The following is a 12,672-nucleotide window of genomic DNA, read 5'->3' as shown; positions in this document are numbered from 1 at the left end:
GTTTATTAGGGTGCACAATATTTTGGGGAACACAATACTACCACACACAGCAGAGCCCTTTCTATGGCTGCAAGCCTCTCCCTGACCTAGCCTACCCTGTGGACAGCCTCTGACTTTTCCTTCTGCTCCCTTACCCTATTCTAGTTACACTGAATTCTAGTTTCCTTTCTATGTCCATTATTCTAGGTGTGTTTCTGACCTATGCCCTTTGTACTGGCTGGCTCCTCTTTATGGATAATTGTGTCTAATACCCAGAGCCTAGGTCCTTCTCATCTCAAATCTCTGTCAGTTAGAAGCGTATCCTCCTGCTTAAAGTCAGAACATTTCATCTTCTCCTTACCCTGGGCTACGTTTTTCTTTATTCATAATTGTCTTCTGTCAGAACATGAATTAGCAAGACATGCTACCGTATAAATTTATTTATTTGCAACCAGGATTTGCTATGTGGCTGGCCTCACACCTCAAGTCCTCCACTTCAGCTGTCTAAATTCTGGGCCTACTGCAGGCATGTACCTCTACACCTCACTCTAGAATATAAGCTTGTCGTAAAGAGAGGAGCCTTCAGTAACACTTCCCACATTATAGCAGCTGTTCTAAGTGTAAATTGAACCCTTAAATCTTGCATTTTTTTTTTTTTTAATTTGAGGAGCTGGGTATGGTGGTGTACACCTTATTTATTTATTTTTATGTGCATTGGTGCTATGTGCATTGGTGTCAGGTCCCCTGGAACTGGAATTACAGATAGTTGTGAGCTGCCATGTGGGTGGGTGCTGCGAATTGAACCTGGGTCCTCTGGAAGAACAGTCAGTGCTCTTAACCACGGAGCCATCTCTCCAGCCCCCAGTGTATGCCTTTAATCTCAGCACTTAGGGGGCAGAGGCAGGAGAATCTGAGTTCAAAATCTGGTCTACATAGGAAACTCCAAGACAGCCAAGGTTCTCAAAAACAAACAAACAAAACACACACACACACACACACACACACAAACAACAACAACAACAACAACAACAAAACAAAACAAAATTGGGAGAGTTGGGCCCTTGAGATAGCTCAGTGTGTAAACGTGATTGTTATCCAAGCCTAGAACCTGAGTTTGATCCCTGGAACCCATGTAAAGGAACTCATGTAAAGGTGGAAGGAGAAACGCCAAAGGTGTCCCCTTCTCTCCATATGAGCTCTGTGGCACGTCTGTGCCCAAGAACGCACACTGTCTTAGTTAGAGTTTCTTTCTTTCTTTCTTTCTTTTTTTTTTTTTTTTTTTGGTTTTTCGAGACAGGGTTTCTCTGTGTAGCTTTGTGCCTTTCCTGGAACTTGCTTTGGAGACCAGGCTGGCCTCGAACTCACAGAGATCCGCCTGCCTCTGCCTCTGCCTCCCGAGTGCTGGGATTAAAGGTGTGGGGCTACCACCGCCCGGCCTTAGTTAGAGTTTCTAATGCTGTGATGAAACACTATGACTAAAGCAATCGGAAAGGAAAGGGTTTATTCAGCTTACATTTCCACATCACAGTTCATCATTGAAGGAAGTTGGGACAGGAACTCAAACAGGGCAGGGACCTGGAGGCAGGAGCTGATGCAGAGGCTATGGAGGGTACTGCTTACTGGCTTGCTCCTCATGGCTTGCTTAGCCTGCTTTCTTATAAACCCAGGGGTGGCACCACCCACTATGGACTGGACCTTTCCCCATCAATCATTAAGAAAATGCCCTACTGCCAGATCTTACATGTGGGAGACCAGCTCCCACATTTCTTTACCCCAGGGACTCTCTAGGAGAGAGGGATAAGAGACTTAGAAGGATAGCGGGGAGAGAAACAGATAGAAACACAGGATAGCCTCGGGAGGGCCTAGATCCTAATCCACCAGCCCAGAACTTTATTCAAAAGGGCTTTTTAGGGTGAGGCAAGAAGGCCTCCCCCTGCTAGATACAACCAAGTGTAGACCCTTCCAAACACCTGGCACTCAGGCCGGTAGACCAATCATCCTCTTATGCAGGCCTGCTGGGTAAAGCCACTAGAAACCTTGGTGGGCTCCAACACTTACGGAGGCATTTTCTCAATGGGAAATAATTTTCAGATAATTATTTCAGATAATTCTAGCTTGTATCAGGTTGACATAAAACTAGCCAGCACACACACTCTACACACACACAATAATAAAGTTTAAAATTGAGGGGGAGGGATTGAGATAGGAGGCTTCCTAGTTCCATGCCGTATAGTGAGTCACCATATTTTATTTAATAAATAAAATAAAACTAGAGATGGCACTGGGATGGAGCTTTATTAGAAAGTGATTGCCAGGGCTCTGGATGTCATCCTTAGCACTGTATAAACTAAAAACTTAGGATAGCACAACATTAGCTCTTGGGTCTGCTTTTATCTGAGACAAATAAAATTGCAGGGGAGATTTACTTCTCTGATAATATGATGAATTGATATTGTAACCAGGATTAGAATTCCGGCATTCCCTTTACATTGTGTTACTCTTCCAGCTGCACCACATTAGCTTTTTGTACTTGGCAGTTACCAAGTCTTACCTAAGTGGATTGCTGGCTGCGTGCTCGCCATTTCAGTTGTCAGCCTGCTGGTACTGCTTGGCTTTCTTGAAATCAGCATGCATTCCGTTTTCTGTAGTCTCCCTGACCTTGAGGGGCTTTAGGGATGGAGGACGGGAGGGAGGGCTCATTGGTTAAGAGGACTTGTTGCTCTTTATGGGGGAACCTGGGTTCAGTTCCCAGCATTCACATGGTGACTCACAACCATCCCTAGCTCCTGGTTCAGGTGATCTGAGACCCTCTTCAGAACCCCTTGGGCACCATGCACACACATGGTGTGCAGGCATACATGCAGGCAAAACACTCAGAAACATAAAGTAAGTAAAGCTTCTAAAAACACAAAACTGTGGGGAGGTGTCGAAGGGTCTTAGCTCACTTAACAGCAACATGAAAAAAAGCGCTTGCATGTAATCATTGGACACAATGGGACTTCAGCATCTGTGTGTGAGCATGCTTGTGACTCAGGCTGCAAGGGGAGCAAAGACTGGAGAATCAGGGGAACTTTTTTACACCAGACTAGCAGAGAAAGAGCAAACCCCGAGTTCAGGAAGAAGGACGCTGCTGCCTCAGAAGAATAGGTAGTCACAGAGACACATACATACAAAATAAGCAGTAAAACCCCCAAACCAAAGTGTGAGTGAGTGAATGAGTGAGTGAGTGAGTGAGTGAGTGAGTGAGTGAGAGAGAAAGAGAGACAGACAGAGACCCTGTCAAACAGAAACTTAAAATACACTTACTTGTTTGTGGTTGGTGGGTTTTGTTGTTTGTTTTAAGACAGGTTCTCATGTAGTTTGGGCAGACAATGAACTCCCTCTGTAGCTGAAGGCGACCTTGAATTCCTGGTCTTCCTGTCACCACTTCCTGAGTTCTGGCATTCGGATGTGTGCCACCACACCTAGTTTATGTAGTGCTAGGGGTTGAACTCAGAGCTAACTGTCTGCTAGGCAACTTCATGAGTGTTACTAACTGAGCGCATTTTCAGCCCTGAAATACACTCTAAAGCTACTAGGAGTATCTCTAAATATAGGCATGTCTTTTGTACATACATTTCCTTATTCTGTCTTAAAAACAAAACTCTCATCTATTTTTTCTTAATATTTTAATTCTTTTTCTAATTATAAAGAAAGGCATACAGATTACTTAAAAATTGGGAAGTTGTATTTCCCAGTGAAGCAGAAAATGAAACTTAGGATTATTAAGATACAAAAGGTCTCCTGTTTTGTGTAATTGTTCCTAGGGTTTTTTTTTTTCTTTCTATTTTTTGGTGTGTGTTTTTGTGTATTGGGTGTGTTGTATGTACTTTTAAAATATAGTGTACAGTGTGCCTTTGAGTGTTTGTGTGCATGCTTGTGTGTTTTATGTACATTGTTATGTAGTGCATGTATGTACACACATGTTGAGGCAAGAGGTACGGGGGCTGTCTCCTGTATTGCTCTCACTCTGCCTTTATTTTCTGAGCTAGAAACTCACTGAACCAAAGCTCATGTACTTCCTCCTGTCTTCCCCCAGTGCTGCATTTACAGGTGCTGTGCCTGGCTTCTTATGTGTGTTCTGGGGATCCAGACTCAGGCTCATGTCCCCTGTCCTATCCCTAGTCTTTCAATTTAGTCTTAAATACTAACAGATTTTATTAGAGAAGTCATGGAAAACATGAAAATTTAAAAAAAAAAATGCCATCCATAATCTTCATTATCTAGGATTAACTACCATTAGTATTTGGATGGATTTGATTTTTGTTTTCATATCTCAATAATTACATTAAAATTTAGGCAACAGTATTTTAGTTTTTTTTTTTCCATTAAGAATTATATTGGGAGCATTTGCCACTATCATTATGGGATCTTAAAAATATGAAAGATGAGGCTTTATTAGATTATTAAAAAAAAACACTTAAGGGGATTTAGGCAGTAGGATTTTATTTAAGAATGATTTGGGGGATGGGGCTGGAGAGATGGCTCAGCAATTAGGAGCATTGGCTGCTCTTCCAAAGGACCCAGGTTCAATTCCTAGCACCTCAACATGACAGCTCAAGCTATCTCTAACTCCAGTTCCAGGGTGTCTGACACACTCACACAGACCTACATACATGCAAAACCACCAGTGCACATACAATTAAAAAATAAATAAATAAATAAATGCTTTAGGGACTAGGAGGGCCAGAGCTCTACCATCATACCCTGGACTTCAGTGGCTCTGCTATTTTTCTCTGTACTGTCTTTTGCTCCCTGGTCTAATGCCCTGTCATGGTGATTTGTGTGCTTGATCATTCCAGCTTCTGCTGTTGTAGTGTGAACTGCTGACTACTCCTTCACTTGACAATTTCTGCTTTCTACTGTTTGCTCTTTATTCTTGACTATCTGGCTTCCCAATTTCACTATATCTTGACTTAAACTCAAGTCCTTTTTGTGTATTTCAGCCCTTATCCATGAAACCATCTATTTAATGTCTTATATTCAGATAGGACAAGAGAAAAAGAAAACCTTTCTGAGTTGCACAGCCCTGTTGGGTCCTACCTAGGCAGTCCTGGGCTTAAGTGATCTTAAAGCAAATGCCCATTTGTGTCCTCACTGTCCAGAGTACAGAGGTCCTAGTCAGTTGTGCAAGTACTAGGCTTGCTTCTTGTCTAGTGTATGTGGTTTTAGCTGTACATTAAAGATGTGGTATAATTAATATTGTAAAATGCTTCTATCAATTTACATTCTTAAAAATAGCACTACAACTCGGAAACAAGATAAATAAACATTGAATAAATATTTTTGGTTAAGAGTGAAATAAATTGAAGCAGTTGGATTCTTGTAATTGGTATTTAAAAGACAAAATGCACTATGAGTTCAAAACAGTGAAAGCTAGAAAATTTGTTGTCTGATTAAAATATGCTTTGATGCTTTTAAGGTATATGTGATAGCTCAAATGAAGTAGACCATCTATTCTTTTACTTATATATTGCTGGTTATTTAACATTGTCCCTCATTACATAAGTTCTGATTCCACTGGAAAAATCATTGCATGCTATATTTTGTTGCTCATTATGATGATTTTGTCTTAGACCTTCATTCTGTCTTAGACACTCTGGAGGGGGTCCACATTCTGTTCCCCCAACCTTTAAGTTGGGTAGTTCAAGCTTTTATGCTGTTCCCACAGTGTCATATAATAACATATGTTTTCTTTTTTGAGAACAGATTTGGACTGAGCAACAAATTTGAATCTGAATTCCCTTCTTCATTAACTGGAAAAGTGAGTATCTCTTTCTTTCATTTTTTGGTTTTCAAGACAGGGTTTCTCTGTGTAGCCCAGACTGACCTCGAACTCCGAGATTGCCTACTTCTGCCTCCCAAGTGCTGGGATTAAAGGTGTGCACTACCACAGCCTGGCGAGTGTCTCTTTTATTGACCTACTGTTTATATATCTCAAATTAGTTTTCCTTAGAATTTAGAAAAATGTGTGCTGAGACTCATTTATTGTCATTCAGCATCTCAGTTACATTTCTTACTTTCCTTTAGGTAGCTCCCGAAGAATTTAAAGCCAGCATCAACAGAGTTAACAGCTGTCTTAGGAAGAATCTTCCTGTTAATGTGCGGTGGTTGCTCTGTGGCTGCCTGTGTTGCTGCTGCACATTAGGCTGCAGTATGTGGCCAGTTATTTGCCTCAGTAAAAGAGTAAGTTGAATTACATCTTTTAATTTACTGTAGAAGTGTGAAACAAGTCTTATTTTTACCTTTTTCCCCCCCTCTGTTGAATGAACCACACTGTTCTGAATATTATACAAAAATAATCTTATTTGGTAAAGCAAGATTGATTAGTTAAGTAAATGATCATATATCCAAATGTTATACACTAGCTATGTAGAAGGTGTTCATAATTTGTGTGCATTAGAAATTATGGTCAAGAAGAATGCAGCTCTATGTCTGTGTGTACATTCATTGTGGACTAGGGTGGTGCAGTGTGCAGGCTACTGGGTCAGCTCTACCACTTAGCTCTGTGTCTGTGGACGTATTTCTTGACCTCTTCAGTCTGGTGGAGACGACTATAAAGTGATAATACCTACCTAGGATTTGAGTAGAATTGTAAGGATACAATGAAATCTTATTTTTAAAGCTCTTAGCCAAACAGTGTATGAGAAATTCTGTCAGCTTCAGTGTTGTTTCAGATACTCAAGAGAAACTGTTTAAAGGAGGAACTCTAAACTTTGGCTCATGGTTTTAGAGATTTTAGTCCATGGACTGCCATGCTAGCTCTATTACTTCCCTGCTTGTCCAAGCAAAAATGTCACAGTGGCCGAGCAGAGCTGCTTGCCTTACAGTTGCCAGGTATCAGAGAGGGAAGAAGGGGATTGGAACAAGATGTAGTCCCTGAGAACAGACCCCTACCCATTCCACTAGGTCCCATGTCTAGACATTTGAAACACCTCCCAAAAGGCCATCATAATAAGAATCCATGAGTGGTTTAATCCATTGATTAGGTCATATTCCTTATGATCCAAATCACCTTTCAGTGTACAGGGTCTCCCAAGCAAGTGCTCTAGCATTGATTAGGCTATAGCCACAGCTCTCTGTATACTTTTTAAGATTTTACTTTATGTATGTGAGTGTTTTTGGCTGTATGTATTATATGCACCATATGTGTCCTGGTGTCTGTGGAGATTAGAAGAGGTCATCAGATTCCCTGGAATTAAAGTTACAGGTGCTCGTGAGCCTCCATTCGAGAGCTGGAAATTGAACCCTGGTTCTCTGCAAGAGCAATGTTCCCAACCACTAAGTCACCTCTCTAGTCCCTAACACAGGGACTTTAGGCGTGTGTTGTTAGAAGTTGTCATAATAGAAGCTGTCAGTAAGGATGTAGTCTGAGAGTACCCATAGAGGAAAGAAGATGATTATGGTAAGATAATAGGAAACTCATTTTAATTTTGTACTTTATAGATTCTCTATAATGAGTATACACTGACTCTGATTAGGAAAAATAATCCAAAGACTTGATTTTCACTGCTTATAATGAAAAGATTCCAAGATGTTGGTTATAGATATGCCAAAATAATGCAAATTAGGGGGGCTGGAGAGATGGCTCAGAGGTTAAAAGCACTGACTGCTCTTCCAGAGGTCCTGAGTTCATTTCCCAGCACCCACGTGGTGACTGTAATGAGATCTGGCACCCTCTTCTGTGTACATAATAAATAAATAAATCTTTAAAAAAATAATGCAAATTAAAAGTTGTTTATTTTTTTTATTTCTTTAAGACATTGTCTTACTCTGTAGACTTGATTGGCCTGGAACTCACTATGTAGATCAGGCTAGCCTTGAACTAAGAGATCTGCCTGCCTTTGTCTCCCAAATGCTCTAGGCATGTGCCACCATGCCCAACATAGCACCCTTGTTGTTATCTTAAAAAATACATATATTTACACATATGAAAGTAAAGTAATATTTAGCCATATGTGGTAACTCCCCGTCTGAAATTTCAGCACTCAAGAGGCTGGGACAGGAGGATTGTGAATGCCATGATGTAGTAAGTTAAGGCCATCCTGGAAAACCAAAAGTGGGTCAGGGAATGGGAGGGCCAGTCAACCAAGTTGCCTTGAGTGGTTTTCTATGGAAACATTTCATTTTGGTGGCAAATAATGGTAAGGAAATGAAAGAAATCACATAGAATTTATTACTTGATTTCCATTATAAAGTTAGGGATATACTCTACTGAAAAATTTGAGCTAATATATGTTATTGATAGAATGGACATGATGCTTTTATAATAGAATTCCTTATGTATTATTTATTTTAACATTTGAAATATTTACATTTCTCCAAAACTTTTTATTATTAGTGTGTTGAGCCAGGGAGATTCAGGTACTCCAGCGAGTGCATAGAGGTCAGAGGAGAACATTGGAGTCAGTTCTCACCCACCTTTAAGTGGGTCATTGAACTTGTGTGCCTGGGGCTTTTTTGCTGGCCCTACTTTCTTTAAGACATTTTTTACCCCCATAATTCTTGCCAGATTGTCTCTAGGTCACAAAAATCTGTCTTTGGACACAGTTGCACTTGCTGTCTTTTTAGTTCAGGCCCTCTCACTGCCTCCACTGGTGAGGCCTTGCTGCTGTTTGAGTGGCTGCCCAGCTCCTTCGGTTGCTGTTCTCTGTCATGTAACCCAAAGGATTGATGGGCTTTATCTGTCGCGTCAGGAAGTATGACCTGTTCAGTCCGTAGCGTTTGGTTCAAGATCTCTATCTGTATATGTGACTAGGTGGAACATTTATTTCATGCATGTCATTTCTCTTTTGTTTGGGTTTTGGATTTGGAGAGGGCCTCATGTAGCCTAGGCTGACTTCAAACTCATTGGGTAAGGATGACTGTGAACCCCTGGTCTTCCTGCCTCTACCTCTCATGGGCAAGGATTATAGGCACATGATCTGCTTGATGTATTTAACTTTTATATAGTGTCTAGTGAGCATAAAGAAATTGCTTAAAAGAAGCTATACATTTCCCTGTCTTGTGTATAAACTATTCTGTTGCATGTCATGGATGTATAGAGAATATTAGAGCACCTTTGTAAGATGGAGACAGAATATTAGGAATTTCCAGCCCTTTGTCAGAGAGCACTTTGGTGGTCTAAAAAAGCCTATAAATACTATCTTAGTACAATATTTAATATATTTAAAGTATTTAATTAATAAAATATTTTAGACTACAGAGAAACCAATTATATATCAAACAACTAAGATATGAAACTGGAGACCATTTTAATATTGTTCGAAGAAATCCCAAATGCCATTCGGTGAAAAGCTGTGACAACAGGCTGGTGATGTGTAAGCTGTGGATGAATTCACCAAAGGCAGAAAAGGAGGATTTCAGAAAAGAAAGGCAGAAGCTACAGTGCACTCCAGGCCATAACACTCCAAAAAATGTTGGTCAGAGGATGTCAACTTGTGACTGCTATTAGGACCTTTTTCACTTGGACCCCTGGACAGACTGATGTCCCATTTCCCTGTCCCCTCAGAACAAGACTCAAGGAGAAGAAACCAACCAAGTGACAACCCCCTTTTAACAGAAGCAGCTCGATCTTAGTCATCACCCATTCCCCGGTAGATTGTGTCTCAGGTCCTTGGAGTTTGGAGGGGAAATGACAGGGTTAAAACTAATGCTAGGGAAATAGAAATAAGAGTGCTTACAGGTGGGATATGAGACGGCCACAGGAACCAAATAAGAGGAAGCACCGAGTTCTGAGAAAAACAAAGCTGGTCTCAGCAGGTCCCATTTGGCTCCTGTGGAGCCCCGTCCTGAAGAAGAGCATAGTAAGGCACCATTGCTCTTTCCCTAGCAAGCTCAACTGTATAGTAATTACACTTTTATACGTGGTCCTGCATCTAATGCATCTAATTGTAACACTGAATTGTGCTTAAGGATGATGTCTGTAAAAGCTTCCACCTTTTCCAGGAAAGTGACCACCCACAGGGTAGGCAAGATAAAAACAGATGGTAGACCAAGACGATAGGCCAGGTCCCAGGCGTGGCACTTGACCTTTTGTCTTGGCTTATTCTAAAAATACACTTTGCTTGTTCTAAAATCAAGACCCCACAAAACAACCCAGGAACCCCAAAATGCTTTAAAACAAATTTATCAGATTGTTCTTTGTTGATGTATACAAATAAGACAGCAGACCCATGCTAATGTGGTCTGCTGAGAAGACTGATTCCTGAGATCGGTCAGAGCACCATTCCTGTTTGGTCACTAGAGTTGGGTGCATGCATTCATAACCTTCAGAGAGGTACAGTGCATTTCAACTGGAGGTTCAAAACCAAGGTGTGCTTTTACTCCTGTTGCTCTTGTGGACTCTGACCCTTCTGTCTCCACATTCCTTATTAAGGAATCTTGGGCTGGGCGGTGGTAGCGCATGCCTTTAATCCCAGCACTCTGGGAGGCAGAGCCAGGTGGATCTCTGTGAATTCAAGGCCAGCCTGGTCTACAGAGTGAGATCCAGGACAGGCACCAAAACTACACAGAGAAACCCTGCAGCAGGAATCTTAAAGAGTCTTATTAATAAAATCAAACCTGGGCCAAGTATTGGGGTGAACACTGGAAGATCAGAGAGACAGAACAAGCAACCTCACCTGGCCAACTTCTTCAGTTGGTCCTGTTTCCTCAGACAGGAAGCCTCTGAGTCCTCATCCAGAATGAATCTCAGCTGAACTGCTGCTAAAAGCCTGAAAGCTTAACCAGGCCAAATGCTTCTAGTTCCTGGTCCTCACGCCTTATATATCTTTCTGCCTGCTACCACCACTCCCTGGGATTAAAGGCTCGCTTTCTGGGATTAAAGGCATGAGTCACCATGCTTGGCTGTATCCTTGAACACATGGATTTTTGCCTAGCTCTGCCTCCCAAGTGCTGGGATTAAAGGCGTGTGCTACCACTGCCTATCCTCTATGTTTAATATTGTGGCTGTTCTGTCTCTAACCCCAGATAAGTTCATTAGGGTGCACAATATTTCGGGGAACACAATACAACCACAAAACCCTGTCTCGAAAAACCAAAAACCAGACAAACAAAAAGGAACCTTGAGGAACCAGGTGGTGGTGGCACACGCCTTTAACCCCAGCATTTAGGAGGCAGAGCCAGGTGGATCTCTGTGAGTTCGAGGTCAGCCTGGTCTACAGAATGAGTTCCAGGACAGCTTGGGCTATATAGAGAAATCCTTTCTGGGGTTGGGGAGGGGAGGAAACCTTGAGAGGGCAGGGATGTAGCTCAGTGGTAGAACACTTTCCTATGATTGCAAGGCCCACTGTTCAATCCCCAATACCACAAGCAAAGACACACACACACACACACACACACACACACACACACACACACCTGTAGATGTAACCAACTGTCTTATTAAATAAGAAACACAGAACCAATGTAAAAGAGAAAGCTAAGAGGTCAGAGCTCAGAGCTAAAACCTTACCCTTCCTCCTGTGGTGCTCCTACTTCTCCGAAAGAGAGCTACTTCCTGTGTGTTTGTCTTTAATATAACCTTTCTGTTCTGCCTTCTCACTGGTTATAAACCCAAACACATGACTGCCTCGTCACTGCCTGTAAGTACAGCCCTCCAGGTCTTAAAGGCGTATGTCTCTAATGCTGGCTGTATCCCTGAACACACAGAGATCTACCTAGCTCTGTCTACCAAGCGCTGAGATTAAAGGCGTGCACCACCACCGCCATGCTCTTGCTATGGCTCTAATAGCTCTGACCCCTGGGCAACTTTATTTATTAACATATAATTAAAATCACATTTCAGTACAAATAAAATACCACCATACACACCCTTTCTGCCTATCTTGATTTAAGGCATTAGTTTTTGTTTTTTTTTTCCGAGACAGGGTTTCTATGTGTAGTTTTGGTGCCTGTCCTGGAACTCGCTCTGTAGCCTAGGCTGGCCTGGAACTCACGGAGATCCACCTGTCTCTGCCTCCCAAGTGCTGGGGTTAAAAGTGTGCACCACCACCGCCTGGCTATAGATATTAGTGTTTTTAAAATGGGTCAAAATGCTGCCTGATCATTAGCTTGTGAACCTCTCTTGTCTCTGCATTTGTGACACAGAATCAAAAGATGGCTATGATTATCTCTGACTCCAATATAAATTAGGACCAAAACTACACTTTATTATGCAGCTCAAAGTTCATCTTCCTCACATATTTAGGTAACTAAACTGCTTTGCTTTAAAACTCATTGCTAGCACCCTGATCTACAAAGTGAATTCCCAGACAGTCAAGGCTGTTATACAGAGAACCCTGTCTTGAAAAACAAAAAAACAAACAAAACAAAACAAAAACAAAAACAATACACCTCATTGCCAATTGTCCATTGGTAATGCACACCCTTCATCCCAGCACTCAGGAGGCAGAGACAAGTAGATAGGCAGATCTTTGAGTCTGAAGCCAGCCTGGCTTACATAGAAAGTGGCCAGCTAGGGCTGTACTGTGAGAATTTGTCTCAAACTGAACAAAACAAAATAAAAGACATTATCAACTTGCTTTTCCCCTTATGTAGCTTTTGTTCCAGAGACCATGTCCATACACTGTTATTATTTATTACTGTTTTTATGCCTTCTAAGATTCTTTTAAGACTACCTTTGTTTTTGAAAATTATCGTTGATGAAAAAAA

General features: G+C 41.5%; 1 protein-coding gene across 1 annotated transcript in view; it reads left to right on the top strand.

The window, feature by feature from the left end:
* Chic2 (cysteine rich hydrophobic domain 2) overlaps positions 1 to 12,672 on the top strand; it is a 46,778-nt gene that overhangs the window by 11,897 nt on the left and 22,209 nt on the right. Inside the window, exons 2-3 of the mRNA XM_028859186.2 lie at positions 5,728 to 5,782; positions 6,049 to 6,204. Of these exons, the coding sequence (XP_028715019.1) occupies positions 5,728 to 5,782; positions 6,049 to 6,204 (211 nt within the window). The remainder of the gene's footprint in view (positions 1 to 5,727; positions 5,783 to 6,048; positions 6,205 to 12,672) is intronic.

Source organism: Peromyscus leucopus, chromosome 10 (genome assembly GCF_004664715.2).
Source record: "Peromyscus leucopus breed LL Stock chromosome 10, UCI_PerLeu_2.1, whole genome shotgun sequence".
NCBI lineage: Eukaryota > Metazoa > Chordata > Mammalia > Rodentia > Cricetidae > Peromyscus > Peromyscus leucopus.
The sequence above is the reverse complement of the archived record's forward strand: the minus strand, read 5'-3'. Positions and strand labels throughout refer to the sequence as shown.